Source organism: Juglans regia, chromosome 9, assembly GCF_001411555.2.
Source record: "Juglans regia cultivar Chandler chromosome 9, Walnut 2.0, whole genome shotgun sequence".
NCBI lineage: Eukaryota > Viridiplantae > Streptophyta > Magnoliopsida > Fagales > Juglandaceae > Juglans > Juglans regia.
This window is the reverse complement of record NC_049909.1, coordinates 17,773,219-17,793,827: the sequence shown is the minus strand read 5'-3', so window position 1 is coordinate 17,793,827 and position 20,609 is coordinate 17,773,219. Positions and strand designations below refer to the sequence as shown.

The window sequence follows — 20,609 nt, the reverse complement described above, 5'->3', positions numbered from 1 at the left end:
AAATTGCCTGAAGAAAATAAATTATTTAATCTAAAAATCTAAAACTAACAAAATATATTATCTTTTCTTATTCCTAGCTGCCAAAAAGTCACCTTTAAGTTTTCGTGTAACCTAATCTTTTATATTCCGATATTATGCTCAATGACTCTGACTCGTATTCTTGTTTGTTTATTTTCCTCCTTGCATATTTCCAACGATCCTAAGTTAATAGTTTTTCTTGGATTCTTCTTATTGCTACTATCGAGCGAGCATTTTTTGTCATAAAATTTATAAAAATTAGATTGTGTACTCGAATGAAAGATGAGTTTCTTGTCGATCATTTGCTAGTTTATATTAAAAAAAATTGTCAAGAATTTCATTTCAAAAAGGATAATAGACGAATTTTATTCCATAAAAAATTGTCGTCGAGCTTAATTTGAAGGGGAAATATTAAGTTCATATTTTTTTTTTTTGTAAATAAATGTCTCTATCAAAATAGAAAACTTTTTGCATTTATAGACATGTATTTTTTGTATACAAATTCATGATCTATGATTATTGTTTTTTATATAATTATGTGCAGAAAATACATATTACTTATACTGACACATTCAACACACTTTGCTAGTTATCCCCCTCCCCCCCCCAAAAAAAAACCAAATCCTAGTTCCACCTTGTATATCAACATAGTGCAATGAGAATATGGTACAAGTACAATATGTGTATAAGGTACAGTTTGGATAGTAAGTTAAGATGAAATGAGTTGAGATAAAAGTTGAATAAAATATTGTTAGAATATTATTTTTAATATTATTATTATTTTGGGATTTGAAAAAGTTGAATTGTTTATTATATTTTGTGTAAAAATTTAGAAAAATTATAATAATGAGATGAGATGAGATGAAAACTTAAATGTTGGGGCCTAAATCTAATTTAGTCACTATATGTCTTTAGATTATCTAAGAATTTTTTTTTAAAAAAAAAAAAAATCCCAAGAAAATGCTGCAAACCTAAATGTTGGGTAATAAGAAGTTTTTAAAAATCCTTCGATTTTTTTTTTTCACTCTCAATACAAACATCGTTCCATCAAAATAATTTTCATCTTATGTTTTACAAACCAAATAAAAAGCGACTAAAATCAATTTTCTTCCTAAATATATTTTCAACAGACTTCACCACTTTTTCCGATCCCAATAAAAACATTTCTCAATATATTCACCACTTTCAGAAAATCTTATAAACTTCCTACTCAGAATTTTTTTTTTTTTTTTTTTTCTGAAGATTTTAATTTCTTTTTTTTTTTTTTTTTTAATTTCTTACGTCCAAACATATTAAAACCCAATCCAGTTCTAACAAACTGGCCCATCAGCATACCATCCGACTTTCGAGCCCAGCCCAGCCCATTTATCTTCATTCTCGGACGACACTCTCCGTTGGCAACAAAGGCTATGCAACCTAGGGCTAAATAGCTATCCGAACTTGAGGGGATGAATTGACTATATTTCTCTACAGAGAAATCATATTTATAATGATGGAGTTCTTAAGTACTATATAATTTATTTGAAAAAATATATATATATATAAGATCTATATGAAAAAAAATTAATAGTAGATTTTATTATTTTTTTAAACGATTATACGGTATTTATATACTCTACTATTATATATTATTCGAAATAATAATTTGATAATATAAACTGTTATGTTTATAACTCGTACTTAAAATATAAGATAGTTTGATAGTTTCGGGATGAAAAAATGTATTTATTTGTTTTATCAATTTAGATATTTTATTTACACAATTAAAAGTATAATTTTACGATACCAAGGGTTCAAATGATACAAGACCATTTTTATAATTACGTTATAAGGAGAGGGTTTTTACCTAAAGTGATATTATTTTTAGAGAGATGATATTTATAGAAAAAATGGGTAAATATGAAATTCAAGAAAAAAATTCAAATTTTAAGAAAAAGTTATATTTGTAATTGTGCAAATTCCCTACAAATTATATAATTTTATAGTGTACAGTCTGTACATATTCATCATTAAAAAAAATGGGAGTCACCATTAATAAATAATTTTTTCATCTAATCATAAGATTTAATTATTTGTAAAGGGATACGAGAGAGCAATCAAACACTGCAAATATCATTTATAGCAAAGAATTTAAAAATGTTTTTCTTGTTCTATGAATAATGTTATATATAGTCGTGAAATACGTAAATGCGATATAATTATTTAAAAAAAAAAAAATCTATTCATAAAAAATTAATTTTTTTATTATATAAATCTTATATTTATTTTTTTTTTCAAAACAATTATATAACATTTACATATACACGATTAAAAATATCATTCCTCTATTAAGGTATAAAGGTCTTCAAAAATAGAAACCGGGTTGATCCAGAAACGAACCTAAGGCGTTCCTGTACTTTCACTCTTTCAGTATCTTTTGTTCTTTTCTTTGAACTCAAGAAAAAGAAGCTTCTCTCTTATAAATACAAACCGGCTCTTCTCTCTCTCTCTCTCTCTCTCTCCGTGCGTCACAGACATGGCTGCGCCGCTGCAATACCTGGAGTCGCTGCGCAACGCGCATCCGGAGCTTGCCGACTGGTACGCCTCTCTCGCAGATCTGTACCAGAGGAAGCTCTGGCACCAGCTTACCGCCAAGCTCGAGCAGTTCGTCGCCCTCGCCGTATTCCAGGTCTGCGTGCTTTCTTTCGCTACCCTATTCTTCTGCTCCGAGTATTTTCGTGCGTGTATGGATTTGAGGATTAGGGTTTTTGAATCTCAAAACGCCCCTTTTTATAGTGAGGCGGAGTTTGGTTTTGTTTTCTTCCTGGATAATTAGGGTTTCCATTGAAAATGAAGATTGGGAAATTGGGTTCTGCGTTATGAACTGAGGTTTTATGTGGGAATTAGGGGTTTTAACGTGCCGATGATCATAACATTGAAAAAACTATTTGTAGTGTGCATGACAATTACATTATTTTTTGGTTTCGTGTTTAGCTTATTATTGGTGACCCTATATATGAGTGGATAATGTAGGCAGGAGAGAAATTGAGTCTTATCTCTAGAATTGAATGTGAGAGATTGAAATTAGTCTGCAAAGGGATTCACCCGTGTACTTGGGCTAAGCCTATTATCATTATCAATAAAATCTTGTTTTCCCATCGAGAAAAAAATTAAAAGGGATTCAGTTTTGGTTGTTTGTTTTACAACCGTCATACAAAATATATAGTAGTTTTTCTCGAGTTAGAATACTTATTACATATCACACGTGATTAATACTTTTTGGTGTAAACTGGTTCAGTGTGTGTGCGCACGCCATGGACTTATATAATTATATTAAGATGCATGGTTAATGGATCAAAGTTATCGGAGTATAGTTATAGTGTTTACTTGATTTGTAAGTCATTATTCTGAATTTGGAGTAATTGAAGGAGTGCCCTTTCACCTATGTGTATATTGTAGGTCATGAGGTTTTTCTAAACACGATAAACTCCAACAGATTGTGCAGTATTCTATGGATAGGGACAACCATAGAAGTAAAATGAGTCTGTCAAGGTCTTTGCCATGAATGGGTCTTGTGAACTGTGTACCCCAAGGGTGGAGTGTCATTGGTTATTAGACATTAATTACATGCAGAAATGAGTCTGTTGGTATCTTTGCTATGAATGGATCTTGTAAACTGTGCCCAAAGGGTGAGGTGTGATTGGGAATCAATGACATGCAGCCAAGGAATATTATTTATATTTGGTCATTTAATAGTTCTCCTATTCTTGCATAATGACCCCAAGCCCTTAGTTGTTATGATTGCCAGTCAAACTTTTGGCTACCATTGCTTTGTCTGTATCCTCTACAAACAATATTGATAAAAAATCCTCCGGCGTAAGGACTTGTGAAATTTTAGTTGCTGTATTATATAAAATGTGATAAGGCTATGTTATTAGAAAAAATCTATACAACCTCCCAACCTCCACACACCACACATTTTTTAATTTTTATTATTTTTTTCTTTCATCAAATTTTTAATATATGAATAATGAATAGAAAAATAAAATTATTTTAAAAAGAATAAGCTCAAAAAAAAAAAATTTTTAAAAATATTAAAAAATATAAAGATTTAAAAAAAAAGGTGGTGTGTGGAGGTTGGGGAGGTTGTGTAGCATTGCTCATTGTAGATCCAGTGCTATATTTCCTATTCAAATACATTTTGATGCAGAGTATCTGATTCAATTGCCAAGTCAATTTCATCGTCTAAGTGATTAACCATGATTTTGCACTACTACTATGTTTTTATTTATTGGCTTGGGTACTATGGATGGACATTGCTCTCTCTTTTTTTTTTTTTTAAGAAGTAATTGTGTTGATAAAGATAGGCATAGCCCAAGTACACCGGAGGTATACATATGAGATTGGACATTGCTCTCCTTAAACATGTTTTCCCAACTTGTTGGACTTGGAAAAGATTAAATGTGATTTATCTTTGTCTATGTTTCCTTTCCATATGCATCTAACATTTTTCTTTCCCGTTAAATTCAATTTCAGGCCGGTGATGCTCTGATACAGTTATATCACAATTTCATCACCGACTTTGAAACTAAAATCAATCTTCTCAAGCTTGCACACTTTGCTGTCATAGTTTCTAGGCAGTATGCAGAGAAAGAAGCTGCAATTACCTATCTTGAAGGGGTGATCGAGAAACTTCGAGCCACCAGAGAGCAGCGTATTGAAGAGCCAATACTTTACATCAACATGCAAATAGCCACATTCAAACTCGAGCAAGGGAACCAAAAAGAGTGCAAGAAACTTCTAGAAGATGGAAAGACTGCCCTTGACAGTATGACTGACATTGATCCATCTGTGTATGCTAGCCATTACTGGGTTTCATCTCAGTACCATAAATTTCGTAAAGAATTTGCCGAGTTCTATAAAAGTGCTCTTCTTTATCTGGCATATACATCAGTGGAGTCTCTCTCAGAATCATTTAAACTGGTATGTGATTTTGATTGTGCTCTTCTTTCTCTGGCTTACGTGTCAGTGGTTGCATAAAATAATTGTTGGTTTGCTTTCTCTCGCCTAGGTCATTTTGGCATTTCATCTTACATTCATACCAGAAGGTTTGAATTGTGTGATTGTGGCCCACTGATGGTTTGCTAAGTTACATGCCAGTGGTTGCCTACAGGATCTGTGGAATTGTAACTAATAGCACTGTATGAAAAGAAAATGTGTTATGCTCTTTGGTCCAAGTATTATCCGTGGAAGGTAAATCAAGATTGTGTCCTGGTTTGAGTGGTATAGTTCGATGGTGATTATGCCAGGCCCATGTTCAAGCTGAACAATGTGTGAAAACCTAGTGGCGGCGGTAATGACTAGTGTATGTAATAAATAAATTTAAATTCAGGGCCTGAACATGTTAAGTTTTTAATTAACTAGGATCTACTAAGAATTTATTCATCATACTGCTTCAGATAATTGTTCTAGCAGTCCACTTGGTCAAAAACCTACTGCCTGAGGTCATCATGGAAAGAAATTATGAGGCTAACGCAACTAGATATTACCTAAATCTCCATTTTCTTTGAATCCTGAAGCACTTCTCTATGTTCAATCTTTTTGAATCCTGTTGTTCCTTTTTCTAAAATAATTGTATGTTTTTTGATTCATGTATTCAAAATTTATTGTAATTGGTGCACAAATGGTAACATCTGTTGACATCCTGCTTAAACTAGACCATTAAAGATCATTAGATTATGTTTTATTTTATTCTCCTTTCTATTGTAACCTCTAGCTAGGCCTTTTTTCATGTATACTTCCTGTGTACCTGGGCCTTGCCTAGTTCTATGAATACAATATCTTTGATTACTTATAAAAAAAATATATATATATATAAAGATTGTTTGCGTATTTTTTTTTGTGTCTATTATGTGGTTCTAACCTTTGGATCCCGAATTCATATTTTAGGATTTGGCATTCGATTTGTCCCTTTCTGCACTTCTGGGCGATAACATCTACAACTTTGGAGAGCTCCTTGCCCATCCTGTTGTAAGTGTCTTCAGTAATGTTCTTATCATCTGTAGCACTTTGGATTGAGTATAGGAAGAGCGTTGAATGGAATGATATTATTACCTGGGAGGCAAATGTATAAAACCTATATGTGGTTTGGAACTTTCCTTGAATCGCCATACTTTCATACTGGTTTATTACTTTATTTTCGTTGAATCAAGTAGTATAAGGCTCTTTTCATAGCAAGTAGTTTGTAACTAGGCCCTTTCTTGTATACTTCCTGTGTACTTGGGTATTGTCTATTTACGTGGATTAATAAAACTTCTTATTGTCTATTTACTTGGATTAATAAAACTTCTTACTTGTCAAAAAAAAAAAAACAAGTAGTATAAGGTTGCTTATCCATCCTGTTTGCAAAATTATTTTCCTTCATTGATGCTTATTACAATGCTTGAGCAAACTCGATTATATTACCTTTCATTTTTGGACACACCAAAACCAAATTAGTCCAGATTGGAATATTAGTAATAGTAAAATGTATTTGCAATATTTAAAGAACTAAGAGTACATTTATGAACGTTCCTGGATGTTTTTATAGATTCCTTGTAATTTTTAGAAATAAGAGTACATTTTGATATAATGTTTACTGCCTGGGAAGCTGGAAAAACGTTAGAATGATATGAACTAGGCCTCGTTTGTTTTCGCATATAAGATAAGTTGAGATAAAAGTTGAAAGTTGAATAAAATATTGTTAGAATATATTTTTTTAATATTATTTTTGTTTTGTGATTTGAAAAAGGTTGAATTGTTTATTATATTTTATGTGGAAATTTGAAAAAGTTGTAATGATTATATGAGATGAGATGAAAAGTTTTGTGAAAGTGAATGAGGCTTTTGTTTCAATACTATAGGATTTTCTCTTACCAAATTCTTCTGCAGCCTTCCATGTTGGGGAATGACATCTTTTAACTTCTGCAGATTAAGAGTCTTCTGGGGACAAAGGTTGAGTGGCTCTATTATATTCTGGAGGCATTCAACTCTGGTGATTTAGTTCGTTATCAGGAACTATGTCGGGTGCATAATGCTGCTCTGAGGGCTCAACCAGCATTAGTCGAGAACGAGAAGAAGCTGTTGGAAAAGATAAACATTCTCTGCTTGATGGAAATTATTTTCAGGTTTAGAACCTTTATGTTATTATCTTTTACTATTGATTTGTGCCAGTAAAGATAAGTTTTTTGGTTTTCTGCTGTATAGGATTAGTATGAATCATTGTTGGACTGAATTGCTACATGTTCCCTTGCAGCCGATCTTCTGAAGATCGAACTATACCTTTGAGTATCATTGCTGAGCGCACAAAAATTTCTATAGAGGATGTAGAGCATCTTCTTATCAAGAGCCTATCTGTAAGTCCACGTGTCTTTTAATATCGTTAATGTGCAGTTGACATTCACATGCTTTGTGAATCGTATTACCTTTACTAAGTTTCCTGCTTTGCATGTGTATCAGTCAGTTTATTTGTTTATTCATTTTAAATATTTTAGGTTTCTAACTTATAAGATATTATATGTTTCTCATTAAGTTTGGTGTAGCTTTTCTAATTTTCTGGGGACGGGGAAAAACTTATGCTCACTGTTATGGTTGGTGAATTTTCATCATCAAAGAAGGAAAATCCAGTGCTTTCACACTGACGTAATTTGTGTACGATAAATGTTGGTTATTAGTTCTCTACCCATAGACAAGCATTGCAATTGTAATTGTGATGAAAAAAAAAAAAAGAGAGACATGCTTTATAGTTGATAGGGTTTGCTTTTTTTTTCACTTTTTATTTTTATTATTATGGAAAATTTTATATTTGATACTTAAACCTCTGGGAGGATGCATACTGCAGGTTCATCTAATTGAAGGTATAATCGATCAAGTTGAGGGAACCGTGCATGTATCCTGGGTGCAGCCAAGAGTTTTGGGTATTCCACAGATCCAATCCTTGCGTGACCGTCTGGACAATTGGTTGGATAAAGTGCGCAAAGCTTTGGTATCCATCGAGGCAGAAACACCCGATCTTGTTGCATCCTGATTTTTGTTTCCTGATTTGCTCATGCCTATTGTAACAATTCCATGACATAAATGGGGGGAAATATCAAAGCCGAACAAAAAAGAGACAGTGAAACTCCTTAAGTTGCATGATCAGTACCGCCAGTTTTATGCTTCCTTTCTCTTTGCCAAATTATTTTGAATCAGTTTCCTGGAAGGAGCAGCCCCTATTGTAGTTCACTTCAGGGTCATGGGTTCTATAGTGTCATGCAAGCCTAGAGACGTGGCGCATCAAATGAAAACAAACGGCCGTTTTTACGCTTTAGAGTGGTTATCAGACCAATTATTTGGAATTTTCTTCTTACATGCAATCAGATGTGATATTCTTCATACTGTTGAAATGCATTTCGTTTTCTTTCAGGGTTTTTATTTTTTACTTTTTACATATTCTGCTACATCTGAATAGGGGTTATGCAATTTTTGGAAAACTTCTATACCTAAAAAGAGATTTTACAAAACAAAGTTTATAAACAGACGGAGCTTAATATTATATGTTAGATCTAGTTTATGAAGATTATTGTGGGAAGAATTAGCTGCAGTATATAACTAGTGGGATCTCTCTTGGTGCATCGGGGAGACTTTAATGTTACAAGATTTATAAGTTGAGTGTTCGGGGAATAGAAGAGTGAGGTCAACAATGACAGTTTTTCGAGTGCATCTTTGATTTGAATTAGGTGGATTTGCCTCTAGCAAGGGGTTCAACCACATGGTTTAATAATTAGATTTGGTCTCGATTGGATCGTTTCTTAATATCACCAAAATGGAAAAGTCACTTTTTGGATATATGGCAAAAGCGAATGTCTCGTCTTTGCTCGGATCATTACCCTATCATGCTTGATTTTGGTGGTCTCCAAAGAAGGCGACAATATTTCAAATTTGAAAACATGTGGCTGAAATCAGAATGCTTTGTAGATAGGGTGAGACAATGGTGGTCCTTGTATCAGTTTCAGAGTACCTCTACTTTCATCCTAGCGGGTAAATTGAAAGCACTAAAAAAAGATCTGAAGTTTTGGAATATGCAATCTTTTGGAGATATAGGGGAGCGCAAGAAAAGCGAAGTGATAGAGATTTAGGAGTTTAAGAGATTACAAGAGACTCGGCCTCTTACACAGGATGAGCTAGCACAAATGACAATGTTGGTTGTGGACTTTGAAAGGATTATATTATTAGAAAAGACATCATGGAGTAAAAAATCGAGAGCCTTGTGGTTGAGAGAAGGAGATTGAAGTACCAAGTTCTTCCATAGAATTGTGAACTCTCGTAAGAGAAACAATAACATTGAGATGTTGAAAATTGACGGTGTTGAGTATAAGGAAGACCAGGTCATCCACAATCATGTAGTTGATTTATTTGAGCAGCTTCTAACCGAGCAAGAAGGATGACGACTTACCATCGATGGTCTTGTCTTTGACACCATTAGGCTAAATGATGTATCTCAGATGGAGAGGGCCTTTGAGGAGGTGTAGGTTTACGATGTAGTGAGGAAAATGGTTAAAGACAAGGCACCGGGGCCTAACGGTTTCTCTATGAGCTTCTTTCAAACTTGTTGGGAAGTGATAAAAGAAGATCTTATGAGGGTGTTTCAGGAGCTATTCTCGGTTGGAAAATTTGAAAAAAACCTTAACACCACTTTTCTTGCATTGATGCCAAAGAAGATGTGGGCTATGGAGGTTAAGGAGTTTCGGCCCATAAGCTTAGTGAATGAGGTATATAAAATAATTTTGAAAGTGTTGGCGAATCGTCTAAGTGAGGTTTTGGAGAAGATCATTACAAAATCCCAAAATGTTTTTGTAAGAGGGAGACAAATTCTTGCTGAGGTTCTTATTACCAATAAATGTCTGGATAGTAAATTGAAGGTTGGCACAATAGGGATCATTTGCAGGTTAGATATGGAGAAGGTATGATCACATTAACTGGGATTTCCTTCTCTACCTTCTTAGGATGTGTGGTTTTGGGGAGAGGTGGTGGTCGTGGATCTGTTGGTGCATATTAACGGTGAAATTCTCAGTGTTGATAAATGGCAATTCAATTGGTTTTTTTTTTTTTTTGCCTAAGATAAGGAGATCCGTTGTTGCCATTGCTGTTTTTTATTGTGATGGAGGTGCTTAGTAGGATGACCTCGGCATTGGTTAATGATGGTTTCGTGAATGGCTTTTCGATCGGAATCTCAGAGAGAGGAATCATTAACATATCTCATTTGTTATTTGTAGATGATACACTTATCTTTTGTGAGGCTAATCAAAATCAGATTCGAGCACAGAAGGCCCTGCTCCTTTGTTTTGAAGCAGCATTCAGGTTGAAAGTGAACTTCTACAAATCAGAGATGGTGCCAATTGGAGGTGTTCTCAATTGACGACAGGTGGCCAACACGTTGGGGTGTAAGATAGCCTCACTTCCTATGACTTACTTGAGCATTTCGTTGGGGGCTCCTTCAAGAGTGTCCTCTTTATGGGACACAATGATTGAGAAAGTAGAGCAGAGATTGGCATGATGAAAAATGATGTAATTGTCAAAAGGTGGTAGAATTACTTTGATTAAAAGTACTTTATCTAGCCTACCATTTTATTTTTTTATCCCTGTTCTCTATACCTGCAAGTGTAGTGGTTTGAATTGAGAAATGCCAACGTGATTTCTTGTGGAGTGTAGTGGGGGAGGAGTTCAAGTTTCACCTAGTCAAGTGGGAGAAAGTATGCCGTCCCATTTCTAATGGTGGTTTGGGCATTAGAAGTCAGAAGCCCAATGAAAGTTGGTGATTAAGAGTAAATATGGAAGTTTATGGGGGGATGGTGTGCTAAAGAAGTAAGAGGGTGTATGGAGTGGGTTTGTGGAAACACATTCGAAGAGGATGGGTGGTATTGACTCGACACACTAGACTTCATCTGGGTGAGAGCTCTAAGATTAAATTCTGGAGAGACATTTGGTGCAGTAATAGTACTCTACAAGAGATATTTCCTTCATTGTTCAATATTGTTAGTGCTAAAGATGCATCAGTGGTGAAAGTCATGGAGATATCCAGGGGGCAGATTCGTTGGAACATCATTTTTATTAGGGCGGCACAAGACTGGGAAATGAACAGTTTTACAGATTTTTACAGTCTTTTGTACTCCATAAAACCGAGCAATCAACAGGAAGATATATTGTGATGGATACCCGATGGTAAATGGGTATCCTCGATTCGCTCTTTTTATAAGGTTCGCACATAAGAACTTTAAACTTAGTTTCCATGGAGAAGATTTGGGAGACATAAGTCGCCTCCCAAAACTGCTTTTTTTGTGTGGACAACCTTGTTGGGGAGATTCTTATAACCGACAACTTGATGAAACGAAGGGTAATCATTGTAGATTGGTGTTGCATGTGTAGAGAAGGGGGAGAGTCTGTAAACCATCTCCTACTACATTGTGAGACAGCTAGGGTGTTATGGAATGAGGTGTTTAGTAGAGACTTGTCTTGGATTATGCCGGAGACAATGGTGGCAGTGCTGGCTAGCTAGACAAATCTAAGAGGCGTGCAACAAATTAAAGATGTCTGGAAGATGATCCCTATATGCATGTGTGGTATTTATGGCAAAAGCGTAATGACATGACATTTGAAGACAAGAAGAGATCGCAGGAGGAGCTGAAAGATTTATTCTTTAGAACACTGTACTTGGGCCATTGTTGTTGACTTTAATGGCATGGACCTACATGATTTTCTTGTCTATAATGCGCCTACTTAGCTTAGGGCATGCCTTTGTTTTTTTTATTAGAATTTTGTATTGGCTTTGCCTATTCTTTGATCAATAAAATTTGTTTACTTATAAAAAAAAAAAGATCTAGCTTATAATGAAAAAGAGTTTTACAATTTGTTGCGGTATATTAAGCCACACGTCTGTTTGTAAATTTACTTTAGTAACATTTCTTTTTCAAAAACTGTATCTTCTTTCATATTTATGTTTTCTGCAAGTCACGTGTCAATGTATCTATCGTACAAAAATCTCAAAAATCTTCAACTTGCCATGAGCAAATGGAAGCTTAGGGGCTCTATTTATGGGGGACGCACCTGGATTAAGCTTACAAGGGCAATTTCATGTTTCAGAGAAAGCATGAATGATTCAGCAGTCTTCTTTCTTTTCCCATCCTTTTTCAAAGGAAATTCACCAATACCCTTTTTAACGGTAATAGCAAACTTTACTCCTCTCTTTTCCATTTTTTATTTTTAATTTTAATTTTAATTTTGTAACGGGTTATTTGTTTAAAAATCTTATTTAGCGGATAAATTACAATTTCTAGGGTGAATGCCAAAATTGCTTGGGGCTGACTTACAAATTGGATGATGGTAATTTAAGAGGTGATCTGTGTATTTTTCCAAAAAATAAAAATAAAAATAAAAATCTGAAATATACCTCCACTGAAGCCTTGTGATCAAGGAATCTCAAATCCGCGTGTATACATAAAATCAATCAACAGTCACCACATAAAATGAGAAAAAAACAGCCACCAAAATTCCAACATGAAGCAGCCCAATCAAAATATCATTGAAACTTGGTGATTAGAAGTGGAAACATAACCTGAGGAGCAGATGATGGCTTAGCATATTACATTCTTACCCTTTTTCACTTGCAGCTGTAAAGCCAATACAAATATGATCCCTAAAAGCATATCACTCTTGCCTGACAAAAGGCGAGGAGCTCACATCTGTACTATAAAACGAGTCCTCTATTCCAGCATAGTTGTCATCCTTCTCTTCCTCCCACTTGAGAACCTCTCTTATATACTTGAATGCCTCGTCAATGGTCACCCGATCCCTTGCCCTAGCCTGCCACACAAAAAGCTTTCTACCTGTGATGGAAGCATAGAGGTCTTTGAACTTCACTGCGACGTAGAAGTATGCCTGATGGGCCAACGACTGGTTGCTGTGATGCGTCTGCACCGGACTGAAGTCATTGAACCACTCACAAGAACTTAAATGCACCCGATTCACCTTGTCCTCGAAAAGATCATACTTGTTTAATATCAACAAAAATGGGGTGTCCTTAAAGCAAGGGTGTCTAACCATACTCTCGAACAGTTCCTTGCTTTGCATCATTTTGTTCTGAAGCACGGGTCCACTGCCACTACTTTCTGAGGTTAGCCCCATCTGATCATAGTCACTAAGAGCAACACAGAAGACTACCACGCGAACATCTTCAAACATTTCCACCCACTTACATCCCTCGTTCATGCCCTTGGCATTTACCCTTATAAGTTGGTATCTGTCAAAACACAAGAAAGTTCAAGATTCTTTCAAATTCATACACCACAAATAATATTAATTAGATCTTATATTAAACAAAAAATATAACCTTCCAAAACAATAATTACAATATGAATGCCCATATTTTAATAATAATAATAATCAATTAGAAAGGCTCTTGGTAGGTGCAACTTGGCCACATGGGATCGGAGATTAGGTTAGTGTGGTAGCTTTTTACAATACTCATGGAAATCACTAGATTGCCATTCCATAGACAGATGCCACACCAGATATATTCAGACTGAGTAGAAGGATCAAGCAGGGATTTTGTATGACCATACACAGAATAGTGAGTAGTGAGATAAAATTACTTGGTCATTGGTGGAGGTGGAGCCTCTAGATTGTCTGTATAGCTTTCAGACATTGGACTACGATCATCAAGCGAGAATTCTATGAAAGCCAAACCATTTCCTTGAGTCACCCCTTCTGCATAGATTATGTCTCTCTCTGAAGGCTCATATTCATTGCTCGATATCTCAACAGCCTGAAAGAAACAAGATTAATTTATGTAGCCATCCAAGATGAGTAATGCTTATTTACTTTATCTTAATCAGGGAGATTGTTCAAAATAATAAGAATAAATCTGATTCACATCTGGCCAGCAACCACTGCAAAAGGTCCCAGATTGACCCACACTGATGGAAGACACAAACCAATACAACATTTTTTGAATGGGAAGGAGTGGGGCACACTTGATTTTCAGGAATAACTCAGTTTTTGCCAAAAATAAACGAACAGTTAAACATATGGTAACTACATAAACATGTAGCAAGGTAAAGATTTGCAATGGAAGGTTGTAAAATGAAGAATAAATCAAAACAAGATATCAATGAGAGTCTAAATGAAATACCCTGCTTAAGAAGTACTCTGCAACATCCGGGAGGAAGTGAAGCTTATCTTTTCTTTTATATGTTTCCTGTATAGCAGGATCCTTCCACACATCTTCAACTAATGGAGCATACTCCCGAGTTGCTGCAGGGAAGAATGCATCCAAATCTCCAGTGGCTATAATATCCAGAAGCCAATCAGAGAAATGCTTCAACTTCGGGTTTATGGAATAGATACATTGACTCATTCCGTTAGGATCAACTTCTCCATCTGAAACAAGATTGAGATCAGATGTTACACATTCGAAGCACTGTAATGCAGTTAAGTAACGCCTTCTTTCACTTTGCATATGGCCTGATCAACATAATCGTGACGTCAACATTAAGGCCTCATTTGTATTCACAGTCCATCACAACTCATCTTAACTCATCTCAACTCATCTCACTATTATTCACTACTATTCAGCAACTTTAACTCACAAATCTCACTACTATTCACAACTCATCTCATTACTATTCACAATCCATCTCAACTCATCTTCGAATCCAAACGACACCTAAGAAAGAATCACTTGACCTTAACAAAGTTTAAGACTCTAATTTGAGAAGCCTTGGACTCCATACCACCTCAACACACCTATTCTATTTAAAGTGACTTGTCGACGATAATACATAATAGAAACTTCTGAATACTTTCCTTGCTTTTAGGCTTAAAACTATTGGTAAAAGTTGAAATCAAGATTCAAGGCTATTCCTTTCACATTACTGGCAAATTCAACCATTTCCTTCAACTGAATTTAGTCTAAGAAAAGTTCTTTCTGTCAACTCTGCTATTATGTCCAAGCTTAAGCAAAAATAACGTGATCAATAAGATTCCCATCCCGAAAACCATCCCACTGACAACATTTTATTCAAATATACACTCAAGTTTTCTTAAGTAGAAGAGAATGGGAAGCTCTTTTTCTCTTTTTCTTTTTTTTTGTAAGTATGGGAAGCTCTTTTTGATAAGTAAAGATGGGAGTTTCTTAAAGCTACAAAGATTTCACACATAAGTACAGGAACAATTCACTATTGCAATGAATTTAAACCTTATAGACATGCAATACATCGCCAACAAGTCTTGATGCATAGGCAGCCGAAAGGGCTAATAACTCATAGGGCAGTCTGCATAAAAGTTGCAAGTTGGCAATAACATTTCTTGGAACTAAGAAAAATCATGTGTAGTGCACCCTCTACTTACATCAAAGATTTGAAGTTTCTGGACTTCACCCAAATACTTTCGTAAAGAATGGTAGTGAGAGATGTAAACAAAAATTTCTATAAAAGTATATCTCCTGGCAATGTCAAATTCTACTCATACAACTGAAGTATCAACTAGGATAAAATCTTCTACGCTTTAGGCTAACTCCAAGGTGGAGTTCTTATAATCATAACAGTAATTAGGATCCATTGGCTCTTTCTCAAAGTTTTCAGAGACAGCCAATTTAATAATATAAAAAATAAAAACAATCGGCAGATGGGGCTTTCATGTGGGGGCAGTTGTCATGGCATTTTCTACAAGATCTGAAAATCACCAGCCACCCAAACCTAATTCATGATGAACCCACTGAATCAAGTTATACGTGATTCCCCAGTAGTTGAAATGTTGTCATCTGAACATCTAGCTTAGCAAGAAACAACGAATCAGGGGAAATTTTGAAAATTCTCTTGAGCTGGTAAATGGTGAGAAAATATATGAAGAAACCTTTTAATTAAAAATAATATGTAAAATGGGAGATACCAAAAGGAATCTAGAGGATCTTGATCTGCATATACTACTTTACCTAATTTTTTTTTATACTACTTAACCTAATTAAACATTATATTTGCAGATATTACCTGTATCATTAGTCTGATCATGGGAACCTAGTGCTCTCATCCTGTACACAGCCTCCTCCTCAAAGCGCTCCCGCCCATCAAGCAAAATGCTAATATATCTATACATGTTACTCTGGATCATCAGCTTAATATCCTGCAATTCTTCTAAGGCAAAATTGTTCCCATACAAAATTTTGGCCTGCTCCGTCATTGATAAAGTACCAAGGGAAGTGAGCATCAATAGCAACAAATTATGCAGGGGAAAAAGATGCACATCAATGCAAAAGAGATGTATCGATGAAAGACCTTTGTGGGAACCCAGTGGACATGACATTTGATAAAAGAAACATGTCAAGTAAATATGCTTGTGATTGTATGAGAATAAGTTGGTACCACAGAACGAACCAGGGGGAGCCTAACGTGAATGAATGTGTGCACACGTGTCAAACCCCGAAGAATAAAATCCTTCAAACTTAAAAGTTCATTCATTTTGAAAGCAAACATCCCTGGCCATACATTGTAATCAAATAAACAGACAATATTCAGTCCATTGTGTTTTTACAGCCTATTTTACCAGAAAGGTGCTAAAATGAGGGGCCCCACTTAAGAGAATTCTCAAGCCTGCCCAATCTTTATGAACTTTGTAATTGATTTCTGGTCATGCAGTAAAATAACCATTAATGTACGGTTCTTAGCTTTAAATGTTCAGGAGAATTTCCTCAGCAATTAGGCTTCTAGATCTAAAATTCATTTTGTTATAATCATCACCAGATTTTACAACTTCTGTGATGATTGAAATAAAATGATTATGAAATGTAGATTAAGCGTGAACCCAGCAGTAGGAAAGGTCATACAATATGGAAATGAGTTTGCAGATGCAGATATCATTATTAGTTGTGATGGGTATGGATGCGGTACCTGCTTAAAGATAGTGCTGGTTCCAGAGCCTTGAAGTCCAAGAAGAAGAAGCTTCTGAGTTTTTTTCTGTTCCAGATAATTTGGAACTGTTGTATAATTGCTAGCCTCATCTCTTGGTCCATGAGGCTGACCATGGAGCACAGGCAAAGAAAAAAGGGTACAGATAAACCGTATTGATGCCTGTCTAGCAAAAAGCAAATCCAAACTGTTTCATATAAGGTTCCCATAATCCCATACGGAGAAGTTCAAAACAAACTTTTTCAGAACATACCTTCTCACAAATGTTTCCCCTAATATTGTTCTGACCTTCCTCTTCATAACGACCATCATCATAGATCCAAAAATGAGTGTCACGTGGACACTGCACCTTTGCCAGCTGAAAGTATTAAAAACTAGACTAGTAAGGATATTAGATCAACTTTAAACCCTTCTCTTTTTGGTAAGTAAATATAACTACAAACTAAGGAGTGTAAGCTACCATATCAAAGCATTTAAGGAGACCAAATAAAATCAAGTAAATGAGATGTAGAGTATTAGAATCAAAGCTGGAAGGACTCATCATCATTATGCAATCCCATTCTTGTTAAAGAAAGTGAAGTTGGAACAAAACTGTCATCTCCCGTCATTTTCAGTTACTAGATTTTTAAGAAATTTCAAAACTGACATCCGAGAAGGTTGATAAGTGATGTCCCAAAAAATATACATCCTCAAAGCAATTATAAGACAGGGAACCAACAAGGAATATCACAAGTGCATGCACAAATAAAATATATATATATATATATATATATACGTCATCAAAGCAATTATAAGACAGGGAACCAACAAGGAATATCACAAGTGCATACACAAATAACATGTATCCAATATTCAGATTGAGTGAATATTATCCATTATACGTAAATGCAATGAGTTACAGCTTATGACAAAAGGAAAAAGATACATGTCCTTTTATAAGAACAAAGAGCTTACCCGTAGCACCCTCAATTCGAGCTTTGTGATTTCTCGGCCATTGAAGTAGACTTCAGTATTCCCATTGCTCGCATCAGGGCAAAGTTTCCCAGTGAAGTTTAAGTTGGAACTTATGACTATATCAGGTTTTTCCCCCTCCTGTCAAATCAACAACAATAGATGCTAAAAGAACTCAAACCCATTTGGGAAAAATAAGATTTCTGACCCATGCAATTGCAGAATGCCAAACTAAAAAGAAAGTGAATCAATAGTGTTGAACATGCCTCACCTTTCCCCACAGACCAGATTCCTTGTCATACCAATATCGACCAGGCTTCAACTTTCGAGGAGGTAAAGGACATCCAAGTAGTTCTGCCATCTCTTCTGACTTAAGAGGGAATCCATTGATAATTAGCTGTTCCGGCCGAAGCTGATTAGCAGAACATTCTTTCTCTGCTTTCATAATCTGCTTGACTTCCAAAGGGCTAAGTAATCGGGATAATACCCTTGAATGTCTACCCAATTTCAGCCGCTTTGATTCATCAATCGGCTGACCAATGCAAGTTACACACTTGCGCCCTTCGGGCATTGATCCCATTGCTCTAAGAACACAATTGCTGCAATACTTAGCATCACACACTAGGCATGACTCCTTTGTCTCCCACTTCCCTTTTCCACACCGATAACACACTCTACTCTTCTTCTTCTTCTTTTCTTTTGACACGCCAACATAATTTATAAAATCTGGCTTCTCAACCTCAATCTCTTTCCTGTCAGATCTATTAACAGTGTTAAAAGTGACTACTGGCGCTCTCCTTACTTCATTAGTAACCTTTTTAGGAGGATTATGGACTGAATTTGGAGAAACTGATGGAGAAGCAGAAGAAGAATCAGGGTTTTGCAAGACAGATGCTACAGACTCTGAACTGCCCGAGACCCCTGGGCTGTGAGTAGGCAAAGCCGTAACACCAGCAATACAAGACACTGGCAAAGTTATAGGTTCAACGACTGGAGGACCCGCATTGGCAGCGGATCTTTGCGATTCAGATAGGGGATCTGCAGTTGGGATCGCATGTAAGTTTGCATTCAGAGGTTCCACTCTAGGGACTTCATAAGTAACCGGTGGGCCCTCATACTCCATGGCAATAGAGTAATCAAGCTCACTATCATCTTCAGGGAGAGAAGCTCCTGGTGGGAGCATCTTTGTCACCAGTTTTCTCCAGCTCTCTCCCCCTCTTTGCTCCATTTTCGCCATAACACTACCAAATTAACAGATCTTCAAGAAGGGCCTCAAACTATAACTTAATTTAATATCACCAATAGCATGCAACTATGTCCTATATAATCTGAATTAAAAGCCCAAGCAAACTTAATGTGACATTCAGCGCCAAATATAAGAGAAGCACAGAGAATAACCAGGTAAACAAAGGTGAATTACGACTTAGAACGGGTAACAGCCATCGAGCAGCCGCAACCGACCGGTCATCCTTAAAACCTCCAAACTAGAAAGATAAATAACAAACTAATAAGAAATTTCAGCCAAATTAAAAAGGAACGAAAACGAATTTGCGAACTTTTTTCGACTTTCAAACACTTTATTAGTAGTCAGAAAAGGGAACCCAAGTTGATGTAGCACAATTCAATAAAAGGTTGAAACTTATTCCTAGCCCAAGTTTTGAAGAAACCATAGTCAAACAACTCGTAAACAAAACAAAACAAAACACGAAAAATAAAAACAATAGGAAGAAGAGGCAAAGTCCAATAAACTAGAACAGAGAACAATTCTAAATTCAAAGGAAGATCAATCACCTAAAAGAAAGATCAATGAAAAGGAAGTGATAACTGAACTTTTAAGAAGGAAAAATATTCGATGCAAAGCAAGTACGTACCTGAGGGAGGAGGTGTTGGGGTAAAAAGACAAAATGAAAGCAAGAAAGCCAGATAAAATCCAAGCAGCACTTATATTAGCTTCTCTTCTTTTTTCTTCTTCTTCTTCTACTGTTTCAGTTTTGATGGCCCTGGAGAACCAGAAAGGTCAAAAGCTCCTGCAAAAGCCCACGTTTGCCCAACCCAATTCATCGATATCAAAGAGTTCCCCTGTTTGGAGAGAGAGAGAGAGAGAGAGAGAGCGCGAGATTGAAATAATTGACCCCCCACTTCCCACTTGTCGTCCGGATAGCTCCTTCCCACTTCCCAGTTTGTCTGACTTTCGTGTAGGGATGCGGACAGGTGAGCTGTGCTCCACGCGTCGACTCGGCGCGTGTCTGTAAATGATACGCTCGACAAAATTTTTTAATTAAAATAATTCTAGGACTTTAGAAAATAAAAATACACGGAAATCTGTGGACATCCCATAAATATCTAAAACAATAAATAAAGTTTAGAAAATAAAACTTAAAAGTGAAGAATAAAACTAGACAGATGGTTTGTTACCCTAATCCTGTTAAATCATCACTTATATCAAAAGTTTAAATGAATAAAAATAAATAAATTTAATTATTTATATTATAATCTTAATAAATTCGAAACTATCAAAACATTTATCTGAATAATCTCTTGTGTCATATCTTTTGCATTTTTAAATAAAATTAAAGAGAATAGAGAATAGAAGAGCATGTAAGTACTCGAACGATTCGACCGGGAAGTATAAAGAAGTCGGAGCTCCTTCTTCCACCCAAAAAATGACCACTAGATTCAAAGAGAAAG

General features: G+C 35.6%; 2 protein-coding genes across 3 annotated transcripts; one reads left to right on the top strand and one right to left on the bottom strand.

The window, feature by feature from the left end:
* The first annotated feature begins 2,344 nt into the window (after positions 1-2,344).
* LOC109014266 (26S proteasome non-ATPase regulatory subunit 13 homolog A) lies at positions 2,345-8,439 on the top strand. Its single transcript, XM_018996666.2, has 6 exons — positions 2,345-2,686; positions 4,534-4,980; positions 5,947-6,027; positions 6,967-7,163; positions 7,292-7,391; positions 7,877-8,439. Exons 1-6 carry the CDS (start codon positions 2,534-2,536, stop codon positions 8,060-8,062), a joined length of 1,164 nt encoding a protein of 387 aa, XP_018852211.1. The 5' UTR covers positions 2,345-2,533; the 3' UTR covers positions 8,063-8,439.
* Positions 8,440-12,479: 4,040 nt separating this feature from the next.
* On the bottom strand, positions 12,480-20,010 carry LOC109014268 (extra-large guanine nucleotide-binding protein 3-like). Of its 2 annotated transcripts, XM_018996668.2 has the most exons (10): positions 19,793-20,010; positions 19,320-19,405; positions 18,193-19,162; positions 17,925-18,062; positions 17,224-17,328; positions 16,953-17,132; positions 16,056-16,233; positions 14,201-14,448; positions 13,662-13,834; positions 12,480-13,309 (listed from the first exon to the last, which is right to left on the bottom strand). In XM_018996668.2, the coding sequence occupies exons 3-10, from the start codon at positions 19,156-19,158 to the stop codon at positions 12,718-12,720; spliced, it is 2,580 nt and encodes an 859-aa protein (XP_018852213.1). In that variant the 5' UTR covers positions 19,159-19,162; positions 19,320-19,405; positions 19,793-20,010; the 3' UTR covers positions 12,480-12,717. The 2 variants fall into 2 exon arrangements, with proteins under 2 accessions (XP_018852213.1, XP_018852214.1); XM_018996669.2 differs by lacking the exon at positions 19,320-19,405.
* Positions 20,011-20,609: the final 599 nt, after the last annotated feature.